This window comes from Microtus ochrogaster, unplaced genomic scaffold (assembly GCF_000317375.1).
Source record: "Microtus ochrogaster isolate Prairie Vole_2 unplaced genomic scaffold, MicOch1.0 UNK38, whole genome shotgun sequence".
Classification (NCBI taxonomy): Eukaryota; Metazoa; Chordata; class Mammalia; order Rodentia; family Cricetidae; genus Microtus; species Microtus ochrogaster.
This window is the reverse complement of record NW_004949136.1, coordinates 1,841,063-1,861,352: the sequence shown is the minus strand read 5'-3', so window position 1 is coordinate 1,861,352 and position 20,290 is coordinate 1,841,063. Positions and strand designations below refer to the sequence as shown.

The following is a 20,290-nucleotide window of genomic DNA, read 5'->3' as shown; positions in this document are numbered from 1 at the left end:
GGAATCCCTAGGAGGACAGGGTCATGCCGGCAGCCTGCGAATCTTTTAAGGCTGGGCAAACTAGAGCAGGAGACATTTCTACAGAGGCTCTGCTGGGTTTTCTGGCAGAGCTCGAAGTCTACTGTACCTTTCAGGGTCTGAGCTCCCTGCTGGTTGCAGCCAAGGGCGGCCTGTTTTAGGATGTGTTGGCCCTCACACTTTCATTACTTGGCCATGGGTTCTCCGCAGAGCAACACCGACTCCGAAGAGGAGCTGTAAAGAACAAACCGCAACATTTGCAGGGCAAGGACACCTTTCAGGTCCCCAGCGTATGGGGTTTCTGTTAGAATAAGGACACTAAGCGAATGATGGAGGACATGTATATCCACTTTGCTCTTGACAGTGGATGTGGTGTGAATAGCTGTACGAGTTCTGGCCTTGACTTTCTCAAAACAATAGGTTGTAACCTAGAATCGTGGACCACGTGTTGCTTTCTGTGGGGCAATGTTTATCGTATATGCGCATGCATGCGTGTACACACATGGAAACTAAAAGAGCCCCCAACAACATTTCCCTTCATCTCTCAGGGAAGCCACGGGCTCTTGCCTTCACGCTGGAGAGGTGTTGATCCCCCTGTGGTTCACAGCCCTCTGTGGTGTGAAGGCGACACCTGTTAGCCACTAACAGCCCTTTCCGATTTGCTTTGCAGCAGATGCTGACGGATACAGAGGTGTCATCCCAGGAGAGCTGCATCAAAAAGGTAGGCAAACCTGCTGTGACTGTCGTCACTCCCCAGTACCCTTTTACGTGGCTCCTGGTGGGACAGCTATGTGGTCCTGGTTGTTTCTGAGCTACAGAGCAAAGAACCAGTCCATGAGCAGAGCATCATCTGCACACAGTATATGAATGCCATCAGGGGAGACACTCATTTTCACTGTGTAAGCAGCAGTGGGGGGGGGTCACCTCACTAAGCCACCCCAGCTCTTGAGAACAGAGGACAACCCTGGGCCCGTGGGAATGCTGCGGGCCATGCAGACACAGGAAAACTAAATAAAGGCAGGTTGTGTTTATTTAACTATCTTCACTGAATACTCACATGAAAAGGGTGGGGGGGGAGCGCAAGGGGCCGCAGATTCAACAGATCCTTTTGCTGCGCTCTTAACTCCCAAAGAGGGCTCAAGCATCGCTTTAAGTAAGCAAAGCATTAGGCAAAAGAAAAAAGCTTCAACTGGGCATTGTCTACCACCTTTCTGGCTGATGATGGATCATAGCTGGTCGACAAACACGGCTCCGAAAGACCCAGAAACAGAGACAGAGAGAGAGCTATGCGGAGGGAAAATACACATGGTCGAGGGACACACACACAGGATGTAAACTTGAGGGGTCCTGCCACCCGAGTGAGCAGACAAGTCTGACCTGGTGGGCACTACGCGGGGCACACAGGCAGAGCTCTTTACCGGATGGGAGCTGTCCTTCTCCCAGGCAGACTTCAGGCAACATCTGGGAGGTGAAGCTGTCACAGAGGCCCTCCTTTCCTCCATCCCTCTACCCTTTAAGTGTAGCATGGATCAGATTCTTTCTCCTTCTCCCTCTCTCCCTCCCTCCCTTCCATTCCCCTTTTCTTCTTTGGGTAAATATGTGTGTTTTGAAAGGAAAGGGGTGGGAGCTGGAACAGAATTCTGTATCTCAAGAGTTGTGGAAAAGTGAAGCCCAGTCTGCTTTTTGCCACCAACAGAGTGGACCACCTTGTTGTCAGTGTGTCTCTGGGTGTGTCGCCCAGCCAAGGTAAAGTGGTTAAGGCAAGGGATCAAAAGGTCAAGTTCAAATGTAAAGGGCAGAGAAAAGGAGAGTGCTGGATACTTTTGAAAGGAAACAAAATAACAGATGACAGGAGTGAGTCTGGCCGCTCTGCTCTTGCTCTGGGGTGGAAAGTAGGGACGCTGTTTGTGACTTGTGCCTTTTCTTCTATAAAATGTGGGTCCGCGAGTTCTTGTCTAACCTGGCCCCAGGTCATCTTGGGAGTTGCTTCTGGGATAGTTGTGAAGTACATCACAACCAGAGACCCACTTGAAGATGCTTGGGGGACAGCTGTCTCAATCGCAGGTTCTTGTGATGCCCCTGAAGCTACAGACAGGCTGAGGGTCTCAGAGAACCCAGGGGCCCCCACAGACTAACTCCCATAGAGGCTGGAGCATCTCGGAAGCCTGAGGCTGCGGGTGGGTGTCCTTGTCCACGCTCTACAGTGTTTCTCGTGAGGCTGGGGAGCTGCTGCAGCATACCACCAAGGACTGCTGAGCAGAAGTTTTCCAGCTTCGGCTGAGTTCAGACATCCCTGCTTCTCTGGGATCACAGAACAAGAATTAAAACCTAGTCTTTGGTCTGGACCTAAGTGATGGGAGGTGGAGGGGACTGAACTGGAGATGGGAATTTTACGTCAACAGCAAAGGGGGTCCCATGCCAGGAGCAAGAGGGGACACATAGGACTTTGAACTTCTGTGTGTGTGGAAGTTTTTTGCCACACTAACATGTCACTTAATGCTGTGGTTACTACATACTTGCTTTTTTTTTTTCTGAGCCTGTGTATGTTTGGATTACCTGAAGACTTACACACTTGTATTAAGAATATGATAGGGAAGTGGGGGACCAAGGGGGCATGTGGAGACCATGTGGCCTTGGGTTGTTCAGTTGCCATCTCTGAGCTTCATATATCCTTCCCTGCATGGGCGTCTGTGAACTCTAGCAGGCTTGGTTTCATTCTTTCAGCCCTTGACGCTGCTGCAGGAAGGAAAAATGGAAGATGTTGCTCTTGGAAGTATTAAGTATTAGAGAACAGGTTGCTACAGAGGTATTTCATGCTTCTGAGTAGTCAGAATTTACAGAAGGAGCCAGGCAAGCGTGGCTATGCATGGGCCCGCTGTGTCAAGATTCACACCCAAGGCTCTGCAAGCCTGCGCTGAGCAAAGCTACTGCTGGCTCAGTCTCTTCCCAGTTCTGCTCCCCTTTGGCCCTCACTGTACCCAGTCTCCTCCTCACCCCTACTAACCCACCATGTCCCTTACTCCCAGCATCCCTCTGGGCTCCATTGTCCCTGACATCTTCATCACTTGTGGCCACATGCCCCCAGCTTTGTGCCTGTGTTCCAAACCTCGAGTACCTAAATCCTCGCTGCCATCTCTGCCCCAGTCCTTTGTGCCCTCTGGAGACATCACTTGAGCTTCCCCAGAAGTCATCACTCTGGCTGTGGTCAGACCCAGTCCAGCTTCTTCCCACAGCAGAACCCAGGACCTCTGGGGCTGCCCCTCTGCTGGCGACTCTATTTAGTCTGTTTACTTAGAGGGAAGCCCGGGGGCTCCTGGAGAGCAAACATCTGCGGGAGATAATCTAGCGAGCTGTCCATCCATCACTTGGCTGTGCGGCTCCCCGGAGAGCTCGCCGGAGCCCGTAATAAAAAGGCCGGGAGAAGAGGCTTTGGGGACGAATAAAGAGCCGTGTTAAGGGCTCGCGGAAAATGGATGGAAGACATTATTAAGGCTCAATGGCCGCCTTATCAAAATCCAATAGGATAGACATTTGGCAAAGGCTTAAATTTATTCTTTGACTTTCTGGAGGGCTGAATTTATCCGTTAACAAGAGTGTAGTCCACCCGGGGAGATGGTATCAGGCGAAGGAATTTTGATTCAATCTCTTCAGTGATATGAAAAGGGAAACACAGGGCCCCACGGCCTTTCCCTTTGTCCTGCTTTATCTTGTTTTCTTTCAGCATCTCGCGGAGGAAGGGGGTGTTAATACAGGGCAACTGGGAGAGAGCACAAATGAAAGGAAGTGACCTTTTTCTCTTGTATTTTTATTTCCGCCTTTCCTCCCTTTCTCTGCTCCCTCTCCGCCCCCAAATAAAGAAATCGGGGATTTGTACCATTATAACTGGTACTCGGGGTCCTGGAAAAGGTTCCTGTCTGGAAGGGCCCAGCCAGCGCTCCTCCTGGGCCATGGCAGGAGACATGAAAAGAGTAAATAAATAAATAAATAAATAAAGTCGAGAGGGTCAGCGATGGGTCCATAAATCTCTTCCAGTTATTATTTCGTACAAAATGCTACAGGTCATAAAAGCCACCTGATAGCTCTCGAGTGATCCAAATAGGATGATTGATTGATGATTATGGAAATCTGTGAAGTGATTATTTGGGTGTTAGAAGCATAACCTCTCCCACTGGGCTCGGGGACCTTTTACCCATCGTATGGTCCTGGATATGCCGCCTCTGGTGACCGGAAGCCCAGAGGCCTCAGGGTTCATGAAGGATGACTGGAGCCAGGAGCGTGAACTCAGCCCGCTGAGGAAGTGGGAGCCGAGGCAACCGGGCAGCTACCAAGTGGCTTTTGTGAAAGCAATTGTTTGGATGTCACACATCCTGAGATCTAAACCTGGCCACAACTGAGTGAGCTGTTTGCCCCTGCAGACGGTTTCTTCACAAGAGCTGTGCAGTCAGGAACTGGTTTATATTGTTCCTGGGTAGCTGGAGGGTGAGGCAGTGGGGAGATACACATACGGGTCCTCTGTGATGCACAGCTGACCTGCAGGTCAGGGTCTGGCTGGTGTTTGTTGGAACCGGAAGGCTCTCCACCACCACCCATAGCTTGTCTAAGGGCTGTGTCACTGAGGTGAGCTTAGGGACCTCTTCCCCTCCTACCCTTTCCATGGTCGCGCTCAGAGCCCATCAAAGTGCACAACTATCCTGCAGTTTCCCTACACCTACTCTATTACAAACAAAAATAAAAAACCCTATCAACAACCACAAAAACTCCCTAACGCAACAAAAATGCTGTGTCGAAATTATTAATTTGCATGTAGGATCAGTTATGTCTTTATGAAACCAAAGTGTGTTTAGCTGCCCTGGAGACAGCCCCGAGTTGATTTTTATAATCTCGGGCTGAATAGACTTGCCTCGTTGCGGTAAGCCGGGAACAAAAGGCTGGACAGTGGTTGAAAGCCCTTTGAGGACATGTCTCTCTTTCCATTGTTCCGGGGTTGCTGATAAAAGAACGGGGAGTCCATTAATTCAGTGAATGAACATATAGCAAAGTCAGTCCCCTCTTGAGAACAATGTTGAGGTCAGCTTCCGTTGCTATGGAAACTAAGTACTCCTAAGAAGTTTGCATCCTTGATTTTGCTGAATCAAAGGTTGCAAAGTGAAGAGGTGCAACACCGTCACCGAGACAGCAGAAAGTCGGGAAGGGCTGCCTCCAAGGGTCCCCTCTCTTGAGGGGGCTGGGCCGCTGGCCTTGGGACCCTCAGCGGCTCTCTGAAACCAGCCTGTGTCTGGCTTCTTCCTCACCCCTCCCTGAAGGACGGAGGATGCTGCTTTCACAACTTGAGACTTGTCCAGAAAGGCCCCTTCCGGCACTCTTCTCCAGCAATAGGGCAGAAGGCAGTGTGGGGGAGGGCTTGCAGGGGGAGCTCGAGCCGCCCTCATCTAGGGCAGCTTGGGGCCCCAGCTGGACTTTGACCTCACCCCTTGCAGCACCTGAACCAGCTTCTTAGGGCAGGCCCTGGAACTGTGGCCCCTTTACGAAATGATAAGGGTGACTAATGGTCCGTTAGCGTGGCCTCGGTGAGTTATGGGCAGCCCCTAAACGTACATCTCCTGAGTGGGGTGATGCCGATTACTCCCCACCCCCGCCGCCCCTGGAGGCTCCCTTAAATCAGCTTGAACCATCAGATTAGGTGGGCAGAGGTGCAGCTAATTAATTTCCCGACCGTAATTTATTGCCTGCTCCCGTGGGTGTTGTCTTCAGGGCCCTGCTTGTCGGATAAAGGCTGAGACAGCGCTCAACCAACTGGAGGAGACTTGGAGGGACCAGGGGCTTAGGCAGGTTAGGGGGTCTGTGTTCATTTCTGTAAGAAATAAGTCAAGTTTTCCTTTCTCAGAAACTTCTTACATGGCATTCATGAAGGCTCTTTAAGAAAGTCTCTAGATAAAGGTCCTGGAGGAGGTCAAGAGTAGGAAGCTGGCTGCCTCCCCTCCCCTGGGTTTTTAGCAGGGAGGGAGAGCAGAGGCCCCTGGGGACCCTTCTCTGGCATCAGAAACTATCAGCAGAGTCCCTGGCCCCTTCTCCTGGGGGCCTGGAGTAGGATCCATCATCCTCCGTCCCCACCCAAGAACCAGGGGAAGATGGCCAAGTGGGACGGCCTCTCCTGCTCCCGGCTCCGAACGGGATTTATTGGCTGCATTACTGGCTTTATAGGAGCCAGATGGAGGTGTCAATAAAGCTGGTCTGTAATCTTCAGGTGGGTGCAATATTGAGTTAATTAAATTGTGCTGCACTATTAGGAGAGAAATATATATCAGCTGGAAGTTCTCTTTAGCCTCTTCTGCCCTGAACACACAAAAGCAGACACAACCAAGTCCTGAGTGTTAAGCCTAGATGAGGAGGGTCAGCTGTGGCCTTCACCTGCCCAAGCGCCTGCCGCATTGAGGTTCCTGTCATTTCCGTACATGATATGAAGACACTCTGGGTTCTGGGCAGACAGGGGCAGCATGAGGCTAGGATGACTGAGCACGGACGAGCATCCGCTTGGGTACCACAGATGCCTTGAACAGTTCCCTGCAGCTGATCATTTTGGCAGTATCATGCTGTCTGACAGACCTGAATTCCTGGAAGAAAATCTCAGAGCAAGATACAAAAGTTGAGTCTGTTCCTCCTTATGGAGAAGATTAAGCTTCTTAGGCCCTGCAGAAAACAGATTCTGGGGTTCATTGAGAGTATCTGAAGCCACACTCGTCTGTATTTGTTGGTTTAGGGCAAAACCTCCCTAGATCTCTGTCTCCAGGTAGGATTTGGGTGGACCCTGGAGAGGGAGACGCTTCCCTGGACAGCAGCTGCTTGGTGGGTGGGAGGAGGTAGGCCTTTGTGGCCGTCACTACTAGAAAACCACCTGTTGTTAGAGAGGACACCTGCCCTAGGTTCAGGGAGAGTAGCCAGGGGGTGGGCGTTACCCAGTCCTGAGAGAACACACAAGCCCACTGACACCCCAAGGGAGCCTTTGCCTGCTGATTCCCCCTTGGCAGTGGTTCTCGACCTTCCTAATGCTGTGACCTTTTAATACAGTCTTCATGTTGTGGTGACCCCCACCGTAAAATTATTTCACTGCTACTTCACAACTGTAAGTTTGCTACTGATATGGTCATAATGTAAATATCTGATATGCAGGATATCTGATATGTGACCCCAAAGGGGCCACGACCTACATGAGAACTGCTAGTGTTTGGGGTACCATGGCTCCTGCATCCATGGTTGGTAATCCTGCTCTGAGGGTCCCATATTTGGCTGCCACAGCTGTCCCAGAGTCCAAGCTCTAACTTGTGGGTCACATCTGCACTTTTCCTGGTCCACTTCAGAGACAGGAAGGGAGAGTGCGAAGGGGAATGGCAGACAGACATGATGGGTTCCACTGCCCTGGCCCCAGTGAGGCACTGTGTACCAGGTGCCACACAAACTCATTTGTGGCGTCCACACCTGTGGTGGTCACTTACACAAGTGTAGCCTTGTGACGGACATGTTTACTGTCACCCCTCAGACATTGTTAGTTGTGCTTTACTGAGCTGGAGGCAGGGTGACTGGGCGGGACAGGGCACAAGGCAACACTGTCAAACGCTAGCCAGTAGACAGTTCTTGGCAAGGACTCTTAAGTGTGTGTGTCCAGTGGTTCCACATGGCTCCAGTATCGCTCTGCAGGCACGATGTGAGGGTCATATTGGCCCCTCCACAGCTGAAGTCGGAGTGGTCGTGAACTATAGGCCTGGGTTCAGGACCTGGCAAGCCTGGGTGGGCTGGAATGGTAAGTTAGTGTCCTGATGTTGCTAGATGACAAAGCATTCTAGTGTAGTGGGGAGCTGTGGGCCTCTTCCCACAGCCCGGCTCCTGGCTGCCTGCTAGCTTATGCCCCGAAATAACAACACACAAATTGTATTCATTTAAACACTGCTTGGCCCATTAGCTCTAGCCCTTACTGGCTAATTCTCATATCCCGATCAACCCATCTCTAATAAACTGTGTAGCACTGGTCTTACCGGGAAAGATTCAGCATGTCTGACCTGCAGCTTGCTTCATCGTGTCTGCCTCTGAGAGGAGCTGCATGGTTTCTGAGCTCACTTCCTCTTCCTCCCAGCATTCTGTTCTGTTTACTCCGCCTATCTAAATTCTGCCCTATCAGATGGATCCAGGCAGTTTGTTTATTGGCCAATGACCTTCCTCCATCATTCTAGGACCCAGTGATGTGAAATAGCATCCCTGACTCACTCATGCAGACGAGACAGGTTGCCTGTGGGTCAGCAGAACATGGCTCTCCTCTGATGGCCGGGCCCCATAGGATATGAGCATCTATTGTCAGCTGTCTGGGGTGTATGATCCTGGGGCTCAGGGGTGGGAAGGAGGAAGAAGTAGACAGGCTCACAGAGCACAGAAAGAGCATGAGGCCACTTCTGTGACAGTGCCTCTCTTATTGATGCTACAGAGTTAGATGGGACAGAACACTTTCTGGAGGAGGTGGTATCTGGGCTGACATCTGCCTAGCTTGTAGGTCACAAGCTAGGGTACTGCTCCTCCTTCTATATCTGTTGAGAATGAAGTCTGAGGCAAGTAGCCCTTAAGTACAGAGATAAACAGGATGAAGAATGCACAGCTACCCTTCTGTCACATTCAACCGCTGTGACTTTACCTGTCCCTGCTGGACTCAGGTTGACCTGGTGACATGCTTACCCCTTGAGAGGGACAGTCTCAGGTCGAGACTCTGGACTTCCCCAGAGCTGTAGGGGGAATGGCCCCTTGCTTCAGGAGATGCCAAGTGTATCTTAGCAGTGTCCCAGTGCCTTTTTCTGGGAAAAAGAAACCCAAGGTGGCCCCTGGCTAGTTGTTATTGACTAATCGTTGGATACCAGCACGTAGAAACCAGAGTGACCAACCCAGTGTTCAGTGCCCCTAAATCGCCATCTAGACAATGTGACGTCAAAAAGAAGGCTTCCAGGTCAAAGCATGAAAACAGAACGAATAGAAATCTCGAATGCACGCGGACCTGTGAGTGAAGCCACCAGCAGGTGAACACACAGCGGGGTCCACACCTGTGGAATTCCTTGTATCTTGGAATCTTACAGCCTAGCAAAGTCCAACTTTGCTTCCTTTGCCCACTGAAGAGGCTCTTGCTAACAAGCACCTACTGTGGGGGCGGGGAGCTGTCCGGGGTGCTGATTTGCCAAGTTATCCTCTCCCAGAGTTGGGGCCTTGAGAACTCGGTCCTGTACACAGAGGGTCCCTGCTCTTCTCTCTCTTCTGTTGTATCCCATTTCAAGCTGAATACGCCTCATGGGGCTACATTTCCAGGACCCCCCCCCCCGTGCGGTGGGCTCTGTGCTATTTCTATTTTTAATTTTCAAATTTTTCCCTTTTTAATTTTTAAAATTTATGTTTCTGAGAATTTCGAATTGTGAGTACTGTATTTTTATTGTTCTCCCCTCCCTCTCCTCCACCCAACTCTCCCTATGACTCTTCCCCTTTTCAGATTCATGGCCACTTAGTCTCCAATCGTAATAGTTACATACACGCGTGCATAAGTTGCTGAATACATCCTGCTAAGATCATTTAGTGTTGGTTATGTGTCTTTCGGACCAACCTCTTAGCATTGGCTACCCTATCATGGGGGTTCACCTCTGGAGAAGTCTGATTCTTTTAGACGTGAGGTCCCGTACCATGTCAACTGCACTTTTTGTCTTCTATCTTGTTGATGCAACCATATTGTTGGAATTTCCTGTGTGCAGATTTCCTGCCATAGATAGAAAACACAATCTCAATCAGACAGCCGGGTCCTCTGGCTCTTGCAACCTTCCTGACCAGTATCCTGTGGCATTCTTATAGTATAAGAGCCTTACATACAGTATAGGGCCTGTGTTGTAGGTGTATCAGTTGGGGTTGGGCATCCCACACTCAGCTGTGCTCTGCACCTTGATCAGCTGTGACTCTATAATGGTCTTTATCTACTGCAATCTTTTAATTTTTAAAATTACGTGTGTGTGTGTGTGTGTGTGTGTGTGTGCATGTGTGTGTGTGTGCCCATAAGCATGTATGTTCCATGGCAATGAGGGATGTCAGAGGACATTCATGGATTCTCTCTCTTTCTACCATGTAGGTCCTAGGGATCTAACTTAGGTTGCCAGACTTAGCAATAAGCACCTTGCCTGCTGAGACACCTTGCTGGCCCTGTCTGTGCTTTTGAGGCAGAAATACCCCCATATGCAGATGGGCTGGGCTGTGCCCCTGGGCACCAGTGAGCCAGGAGGCCCAGCCGGATCCTGAGCAACTCCCTTTCTCCCACCATATACAGGGAGAAACAGCAAGGATAACAAATTGGTTTGGTAAGAGGGAGCGCAGTTCTTAATTTAACAGATTCAGCATGATATGACATTTTCTTTTTTAATACTCTTTCTTTCTTTCTCTGACGGATACCCTCTCTCTGCCTCGGCCTCTTTGTATGCTAACGGGATTTGTTATCCACCTGACACCCACGTCCATCAGCCTACTGCACCCAGCAAACAACAGCTTCTTCTCACCCAGTTAGCAAGATGTTGCTCCAGTGTGCTCTTGATAAATGAAGTCATAAAAAGCAAGATGTATTATTTTATGTCGGAGCCTCGGCTCCGTTATTTCTGAGCAATGGCTGAGACCTGGAGGATTAGCCTCAGAAATGTTTGCGTTGTCGGGGACGGAAAATTATCACCCAGACAGAGTCTGGCATGGTGTTCATCACAGACCAGCAGGGTGTGGGGGGCTCAAAGGCTACAGAATCTCCTTCACACTACTCACAGGGTGAGGAGGGAAAGACCAGCTCCTGTGCCCACAGCATTTGCTTAGAAGGTCCAGCGTGCCATGGCCAGGCCAGGCCAGGGCTTCCTTCTAGCCCTCCGAACTGGGGATTCTGGGTTCCTAAGGCCCTGAAAGGGCAGATAATTATCAGAAGAGACTCTGAAGCCCAGGCACCCCAGAGAGCTGCAAAAATAAACCAAGGAGGAGGGATTTGAATAGCTTTCCTCCCTTTGTACTTCTGTTTTGGACAAGCAGTGCAGAGGCAGGAGTGAGAGGGAGCTGGCAAGGTGGAAGAAAACATCAAATTAGACCTCAGAGGGGGCAGGATTGGCGGCCGCCTGGGGTGGGGTAGGACTGGGGGCGTGGAGCACCTCTGTCCCATGGCTTCCCATGTGCGGCTCCCAGGAGACAGAACTGCCCCTCCCTGCTCAGCTCACCTGAAGAGGCCCAGGGCAGGTCTGAAGGAGAGTGTCTGCTGTTGGGGGTATCAGGTGACACAGCTGGACTCAGTGTGCAATGGCTGTGTCAGGATAAGGTTTTGCCTTTCTGTTGGAAGTCATGCCACGGTGACTCTGAGGCTCTGGTGGCAGAAGCCAGCCTGCCTATTCTTGGGACACATCTCAGGACCTCTAGGGGACTCACAGCTACCCTGCAGAGCAGTAGCTATACTCCCTGTTTGTGTACTTACGAGGAAACTGATTAGGACAGTACATTCACTCTCCCAAGGTCAGCCAAGTACAAAGTGGCAGCCTGTTCTCAGTTGTGTGTGGTGGTAGGGGGGGAGCTTCTGATCCAGATAGACTCGGGCTCTTCAGTACCCCTTGTGCCCAGAGAGCACCCAATAAGCCTTGACCTGGCAGCCTACCTCCTGTGCTCCCCAGGAGCCCTGTGTTCTCTCCAGGTCCCTCCTGAAGTCTGAGGTATACCTCATCCCCACTCCTCCTTGTTCATTAGCAATCCTTGTGCTGTGACCCCATCTTCTTACACCTGGTGTTATAGAAAGGGTGGTCCCCCAATTTGCCTTCTTTATTAAATGCCCAGCTTTTGAGATGGCATGTAACTCAAATTCGCATCAAAGCTCTTGTTCTTATTGGGGCCCTTTGGGATCCCCCTCACATAGAAGACTCCACTATGGAAGTGTGGCGTCTTCTCACCCCACTGAGCCCCTTCCAAGGAAAGGAAACTGTTCCTTCACCAGTCAAGAAGGTCCTCCTGCCCTGTAGCCCATGGGAAGACATCCTGCACAATGGGGACTCCTGTCGTCTGAGAACCAAACCCCAAGTGCAGTTTCAGAGGCACTGTGGAGCTTGGTTCAACTCATTGCCATGCTAGGTCTCACTGATACACTCCAGAAATCTCATGTCTGCAAACACCTCTGTAGGGGACATGGAACTGCAAAGGACTCTGTGGTAGCCAGGCATTTCCAGAGAGGTTCTTGCTTCAAAGTTGTGGTTGTTTACATGAGTTACTATGTATCGAGCACAGGTAGCAGCACCTGACACACTTTGTAGCACAGAGTGAGGCAAAGGTCATGGATGGCAGTTGTGAGGGTGTTGATGGCAGTGATAACGGTGGTAATGGTGATGGCAGTGATGACGGTGGTGATGGTGATGGCTTCCATGATGGTGGTGATAATGATGGTGGCAATGGCAGTGGTGATGACAATGGCAGTGATAACAGTGATGATGATGGTGGCGGTGATGATGGTGATGATGATGGTGGTGGTGATGGTGATGGCGGTAATGATGGTGGTGATGGTGATGCAGCGGTGATGGTGGTGATGATGATGATGGCGGCAATGGCATCGATGACAGTGGTGATGACAATGGCAGTGATAATAGTGGTGATGATGATGGCGGCAATGATGGTCGTGATGGTGATGATGATGGTGGTGATGGTGGTGATGGTGGAGATGGTGGAGATGATGGTAGTGATGGTGGATATGATGGTGGTGATGGTGATGGTGACAATGATGGTGGTGATGGTGATGGTGGTGATGGTGGTGGCAACAGTTATGGTGGTGATGGTGATGGTGGAGATGATGGTGGTGATGGTGGAGATGATGGTGGTGGTGACGGTGATGATGGTGATGGCAGCGATGATGGTGGTAATAGAGACGGCGGTGATGAGGGTGGCAGAAGTAATGATGGTGACGTGATGGTGGTGGTAATAATCACGGGGAAGCTGATAGTGGTGAGATGGTAGTATGTTGATGATAGTAACTGATATCCATGAGTCCTTGAGGACTTCTCCAGATGCACCATTGCTAAGGGAACCTAAGAACCAGGAAAGGCTGCTCCCAGAGAGCTATGAGAACTATGGGAGCTTCAGTTATGGCTCCCCATTATGGGGGTGACCTGGATGAATCACTTAGTTTCTTAGGGTCTTAGTTCCTGACTTGCCAGCCCAAGGCAGTCACTGTGTACTCATTCAAACTCTCCAGCAGTATGGACCCCAAAGATAAGGCCTGGGACAGCACTGCAGAGAGGGTTCATTCAGCAAGACAAGGTATTAAAAAGAAAAAATAACAGGAAGAGGTGGAAGGAGAAGTCATAAACCTCTCTCACACCCTGGCCCTCATAGACGACCTCTCACATAGAAAAGCGGGCCGTAGGGATTTAATAAGAAGTACAGGACTTCCTGTGAATTAGCAGTAGATTGTGAGCCGTGAATTACTTTCTTCCTTTGAAAAATGATGTAGCCAGGTCAAAATATTTTTGCCTTTCAAACACTTGAGTTCCTTTGTCCTGGGGACTGACATGCCTTGGTTTCCATGCAGCCTCACAATGCAGGGAAACATCTTTTAACCGCCAGACAGCCTCCTGATAAGCCTGCAACTCCGTGTGCTTGGAGAGCCGGGAGAGGGGTGAGAACGCAGAGCCCTTTAGAGACTGTGTTTACACAGCAGCGAGAGTCCCTTCTCCCTCCGGCACACAGGCCCTGGAGCACAGGTTACACAACCCTGTACTCACGGTGGCTGCCCCCACCTATGCCATACCCAGCTTGTCTGGCCTGGGGAGGACCTGACCCCCAGGTACCTCATCTGCCTCTCTCAGGAACAGCCACCTGCTTGGCTGCGAGAGTCTGGGAGACTGGCCCAGTGCTCTGGAGTCGCTCTTTTTAAGTCCCAGAAGAGGCAGCCAGAGCACAAATCCGTGTCAAGGTGTGTCAGGACTACAGGCTGTGCCACCTCACTGGGAATTCCACCCGAGAGCTCCCACTCCGTTGCATCCACCTCACGCGACCCTGCAGGCTTCAGCTGCTAGTTTCTCTGGGCCACAGAGCAATAGTCTCATTCAGCAAAACATATCATTTACTCCAAGGAGGCCAGCCTGGACCAGACAAGCACTAGAGAAGAACCCTGTCCAACAACGTAGATAAGAGACACTCAGAAAAGACTTTTAGACGATCCCCGGGAAGATGACAGAAGGGGCCGAGTGACCGACATTCATTCATCTCTCCATTTGGTGAAAGGAACCCCTTTTTCCATATGTCCCATCTCTCCTCGTCTCATTCCTCCTGGCTCTTCCCAAGGGTTTGAGCTCAGGAAAGAGCTCCTAGGCACACACTCCACCTGCTTGGAACGAGGGTCCTCGGCCCCTTGACCGGAAAAAGAGGAAACCTAGGAGAGGTTATATGGAGAAGGATCACGGAAGCACAGCCAGGGCTGGAGACTGGGGTCTGGTAGGCCTTGGAGGTAGAGCTGAGAGTTCCAGGGATGAAGTGGCAACACGTAAGCCCCCTTGAAGGGACCCTTTCACTCTCCTCGTGGAGCCTGCAGACATGCACTACTGAGTCCTTGGGTACCCAAAGGCAGTGGACTTGGTGACATCATCAAGAACAGGGATGGTAGTAATGGTGGTGATGAGATGGTGATGTGGGAGTGACAGAAGCCGACATGGGGAACATGGGGACAGCAGGCGGGTGCTCACAGTCGAGATGATATGAATTCATTCATCATCATCTGAACATACTGTAAGTGGAATGGACTTAATCCTTCTGTCCTGTTTCACTCTTCAGGGAGTGAGAATTCTCCCCTTGTCCTCGGGCTATGCGGGAATCCTAACTGGCTGCTCCCAGCAGAAGATGAGCGAGTGGGTGGGCCTGCGTATCATGAGATATCTTTGAGAAGAGACTTGAATCCACAATTCAAAGTGTGGTTTTCTATGGAGTGAATCATGTTTGCGCCTGTAGAAAGTGGAGCCTTGTTCTTGGCAACTGAAACTGTGGTGCGTGTAGGATGAGGGCGCAGGACAGCCTGTGTGTGAGCTGCTGGCAGGAGGGCGTGTGCAGGAGGAGAAGCCCCGGGGAGAGGTGTGAGCAATGATGGAGGAGATAGCCCTCCTTTCCTACCTAGAGCCAGGAGGGGAAGGCTGGAGGAGACTCACAGCACAAGTGAGACTCAGAGTCAGGGTCAGAGGAAGGTCACCTTGGCCTCCAGAAGCCTGGCCAATGCCGAGTTGGGGGTCATAGCAGGTGTGATCCAAGGAGGCTCAGTCGGGGGTCATAACAGTGTGTCTGGTGTAGTCCGAGAAGGATCAGTCGCTAGGATGGGGTTGGATTGGGCATGGCTGATAGGGGCTAGTGAGGTAAGGAAGGGGAAGAGGTAGGTGGAGCTAGAGGAAGAGGGGTCCCCTCTGAGCTCGTGATGGAAGATGGAGTAGGAAAAGGGGGTGGTGCATGGAGGTGAAGAAGAGAGGTAGGTTACCAGAGTGTGGTTTCTCTGTAAGGGGTCTGGTGCTTGTACTATGGGACTCAAACTCTCGGGGTGACAAGGAGTCACAGTGAAAAGGGGCAGCGGTGTCAGTCAGCAGCCCCTGGAGACCCTTGGGATTCCAGCACAGGCAGAGAGAGCTCTTGCCACCAGTCACCCAGTTCATCCTGGGGGTTCAAGCAGGGAACTGAGGGTGTCACAGGGAGATGATGGTGAGATCCAGTTAATAATACAGTCCAGCCAGTGCAGCATGGGTACTGACGGCACCTACCGGAGCCCGAGGACTGGCTTCTGGTCAAGACCTGAGATCCCCAGGGCCCTTCACCATCACCAGCTGATACCACATGAAGCCCAGCCCCCTCCAGGGATGCCCTCCAGCCTGGCGAGGCCATATGGTCACTTTCTTCATTAAGTCCCCCATTGTTTTGGGTCCAGCCGGGGAGGCGTGCAGCCCAGTTGCTTACTCAGCAAGAACTGCCCTCGCCGCAGCCATCGTGAATGCATATTTAATAACCATTTTCTCCAGAAACCATGCCGCTTCGGAAGTTCAGAAAGAGGCCTCGCTCTTCAGTTGGTAATGAGAAGTTAATAAAAGTGGGATTTTGTACAACACTGGCCCTCTGACATCTTAATCTTTATTAAAGAGACGTAAACTTCCATGGAACTGGCAGGCCTGCCTGGCACAGCCAGACGCCAGGAGAGCGGGTAGAGGTGGCTGAGGCCGGCCATGTACGCCTAATCCACCAAGAGAGTTGGAGCCTCCTCTCCCCCGGGGGCCTCTGGTGCTTACCTCAGCAGACGTGAATTAATTACCTACCAACCCCCAGAGCCTCAGAGAGGCCTGTGTGCTCAGCGTGGTTCACACTAGAAAGGGACGGATAAACAAGTCGAGGTGTTGCTGTTGGGATTTGTTGGGGGGCGGGGACTGGAGTGCCGTAAAAGGGCCAAGATCTTGCGGTTCCAAGGCCTTCCTTTACCATGGCTGGCATAACCCAGCAGATTTCTTAACACCAGGCTCCGCCATACATGTCTGTCATGAGTGTGACAGGGTGCACTGTGGAGCCTGACTCTCACCCTTCAGATTGTATCTGTGTTCATGTGTTCATGTGCGTCTGGGTACATGTTGCAGGCATGACATGACGTGTGCATGACTGTGCATATGGAAACCAGAGGTCAACACTGAGTATCCTTCCTCCACCTCTCTCCACCTTATTTTTTTTAAAGAGTTTTGTTTTGTGTGTGTATGCATGTTTTGTCTGCATGTGTGTAGGTGCACCACATGTGTCTGGTACCCTCAAAGGCCAGAAGAGGGCACTGGATGCCCTGGAACTGGAGTTATGGATATCTGTAAGCTGCCAACTTGCTGGAAACCAAATTCAGTTCCACCGCAAAATCAGCAAGTGCTCTTAACTGGCAAAGCCGTCTCTCCAGCCTTCTACCTCCTCTCTTGAGACAAGGCTTCCCCCTGCACCCAGAGCTGGACAAGTCAGCTAGCCTTCAGGCCAGCAAGCCTCAGGAACCTGCCTGTCTCCACCTCCCCAGTGCTGGGATTGTTGCTACACACAGACACACCTGCTTTTAAAGTGAGCAGTTTTGGGGTACCCGGCAGATGCTTTGTCTCAGAATGCTTTCGCGAGCCCAGCAGAGACATCACGCCCATCCAGTGATAAGATCTCAGTGTTCTCTTTCCTCTAGTCCCCAGTTGTGATCTATCTGTAGTCAGTCTCTGGATTTTCCCATAATGGACATTGGATAAAAATAAACTATGTTCTAGGTCCGTGCGTGCGGTGACATGCAGATGGGCTCCACACCTGGCCTATCTGTTCATTCATGTTGCTGTGACCATGTGTGTGTGCAAGGATCCATTTGACTTTGCTTTTTATTTTTTGGGGGGGACACAGTGCAGAGTGACTCTTAGCTCTGCTGCCAACTTGAAGGACCTGATCGGTGTCAGACAGCCCAGGGCAGTCCATCCACAGGTGCCACGTTCTTTGATTCCCCCACCCCAGATGCTCATGATGAGAGCGGCTGGATCTATATAATCGTCCTTGAGCACTGCTCTTTTCCTGCCCTTGTTAGCTGGAGCTGAGCAGAGCCAGCATCTCTATGCCGGGAGGAGATTCTCTATCCACAATTCAGTATGAGATCAATGGGTAAATGTGTTGAAGACTGAGGACTGTCTGGTCCAGCCGTAGAGAACCTCACTCAGCCCACCATGAAGGATGGTGGGGCAGACTCCGAGCCAAGTTAGACGCATGACTCGGGCAGCGACGGTTCCACCCAACTTCTGAAGGAGAAGCCTATGTATCTGAGCTAGAGACAAGAATTGGTGCTGACCTCAGGACTCCTCAAGGCCTGTGGTATCACATTTAGACACTCCCACGCACGCAGGCCCCCTGGGTAAGTCACCCAGTGTTAGCCAACTGGACCGGAGGTTGGTGCTTGGCGAGTCTCACCTCTCATGGGTCGTGTGGAAGTGTGCGTTTGTCATCTGCTAATCCACTGGGAAGGAGAAGGGCAGCGTCTTTGTCAGTCTCCGAGCAATTAGGATAATTAAAAAAGAAAGCTTATTGGGTAAACATGCTCTGGGATTGTGACCCCTTAATTAATGGACCACGGGGAGAAATTACAGCGGTGGCAGGATAATTAACACGTGCTTGGGGAGGAGAGCTGCAAACGAGGGTGAGCGGACAGGGCCACTCGCAGGCTTGAGGTTGGCTGAGGAGGCTGAGCAGGGCCCACAGCCCTGAGCAGCAGGCCCACCCCTGGCTCTGGGCAGGTTGAAGGAAGCCTGCCGGCCCTCCAGTGTCTGCTTCAGAGACCCACCACCCCCAGCAGGAAGCTGGGTCACCTCCTCAATGTTCAGCCCCTTGCCAGTCATCACTGTAGAGGCCCTGGGCAAATCACCAGAGATTGGCCAAGGTGGCCCCCTCTCCTCAAGAGTCCCACTATATTCTAATGTTCCCAGAACCCTAGAGGTAAAGACCCAGGAGTCTTCATTGGGCCAGGACCCCAACCCTCCCTGTCAAACATCTTCCTGGTGCCAGAGATGCTCCCACCCTCTTTACTATGGACTGCAATAGTTGGTTTGTATGTCGTATCCCTGGGACCTAAGACCTAGGCTGCCTGTGGAATTCAGTAGCCTTTTCTCACCTCCAGGTCTTGTTGGACTCTGTAGAAATGGCAGTTTAGGCCTTGGTCCTACCCTTTATAACCATAAGGGCCAAGGACTGGTGCAGGATATGGTCTACTTTTCTAGAAAGGTCCAGACAGAGGAGCTAGTGATATGCTGGTCTCTCACAGATAAAGGTGTCTGTGCCCATGTTCTTCGGTGGCTGAGAGCTAGCTGGTCAGTCCCGGAGAGGAGTAAGGCCTCCTTGCAACTGGACATGGGCCCTGCCTGATCCCTCATCTAGCATAGGAACGCAAGACCAGAGGAGGTATCTGTGATTTATATAGGTACAGAGGCAAGACCAGGGTCCTGTTTGCATCCTCGGCTCTCAAGATGGGAATTGAAGCCGGGCGGTGGTGGCGCACGCCTTTAATCCCAGCACTCGGGAGGCAGAGGCAGGCGGATCTCTGTGAGTTCGAGGCCAGCCTGGTCTACAGAGCTAGTTCCAGGACAGGCTCCAAAGCCACAGAGAAACCCTGTCTCGAAAAATCAAAAAAAAAAAAAAAAAAAAAGATGGGAATTGAAAGTATTAGTCTTCCCCTGCCATGTGTTCCTCAAGGATAGATCCAAGTGCTTCTCCAAACCAAGAAGTTGCCCTACTCACCTTCCCATCACAGCCAGCTAAACAGGGTGAACCCTGATAGGCCTGGAGGTAGGGATGGGCCCTAGGGTCAAGTGTGAGGAGTCCTCTCGGTGGCCATGGCGCTGAAAGCGTTGTAATAGCAGCGAGCAGAGGACCTCTGAATTGCCCGGGGTAAATTCACCTGGAAATGGTGAATGAGCTGGAGACTGAGACCAGCCAGGTACCCAGAGGACTTCCCACAGCCCCCAAGGACCTTACACTCACTTCAAGTCCTAGCCTGAGGCAGAAGCTGGGGCTTGTGTGTCTCAGCCTCAGTTTAGGGCAAGGCCAATTGGAAGAAACACCTGGCATCAGACTCCGGTCTGTTTCAGAATCAGACTGAAGTTACCAATCCTGAGTCCCAGGAACCAATCAATGGCTCAGAGTCAGAGTCCTTCATACAGGCCTCCCCACTCAACAGCACAGGCACACCCTGCCCTCGCCTACCCAAGCCGACTGCTTAGCTGCTAGCCCTACCCAGCCACCGACTGCAGAGTCTTTGCTGCCGGACACGGTCCCCATGTAATGTCACGGTTCTCCTAGCTCTAGGTTACCTGCTGGCTGACTATCCAGGTGAGCAAAGTGTTCTTGTGAGTCACAGGAGAATCACAGCTTCTAACAGTCTCATAAATGTTATTCTGGGAGGACTGGTGGCCTGGGTCCTGGGTCCTGGCTCCACTTCCTACAGGGCAGGTATAGGAGGACTTCTGTCGTAGGCCTGGGTCCTGTAATGTAATCTTTATTACATCACAGCCCAGCGCTAGCCGTACTACAGGAAGGGGGTGTGGGATTACTGCATTTTCCACTGAAGTTCTTGGGACCCAGAAAAAAATCAGCACCTTGGTGCTCAGGAGAGTGCCTGATCTAGTCCTGTGTAGGGAGGCAGGGGCTCCCACACTGTACCCCATCACAGAGACAGGGGCAGGGGCTCCCACACTGCACAGCATCACAGAGA

The 20,290-nt window shown here is 51.4% G+C and overlaps 1 protein-coding gene across 3 annotated transcripts in view; it reads left to right on the top strand.

Moving 5' to 3' along the window:
• Nucleotides 1-20,290, top strand: part of Prdm16 (PR/SET domain 16) — a 315,023-nt gene that overhangs the window by 156,712 nt on the left and 138,021 nt on the right. For all 3 annotated transcript variants that reach the window (XM_005368644.2, XM_026790028.1, XM_026790027.1), the window contains exon 3: nt 689-739. In XM_005368644.2, the coding sequence (XP_005368701.1) occupies nt 689-739 (51 nt within the window). The remainder of the gene's footprint in view (nt 1-688; nt 740-20,290) is intronic.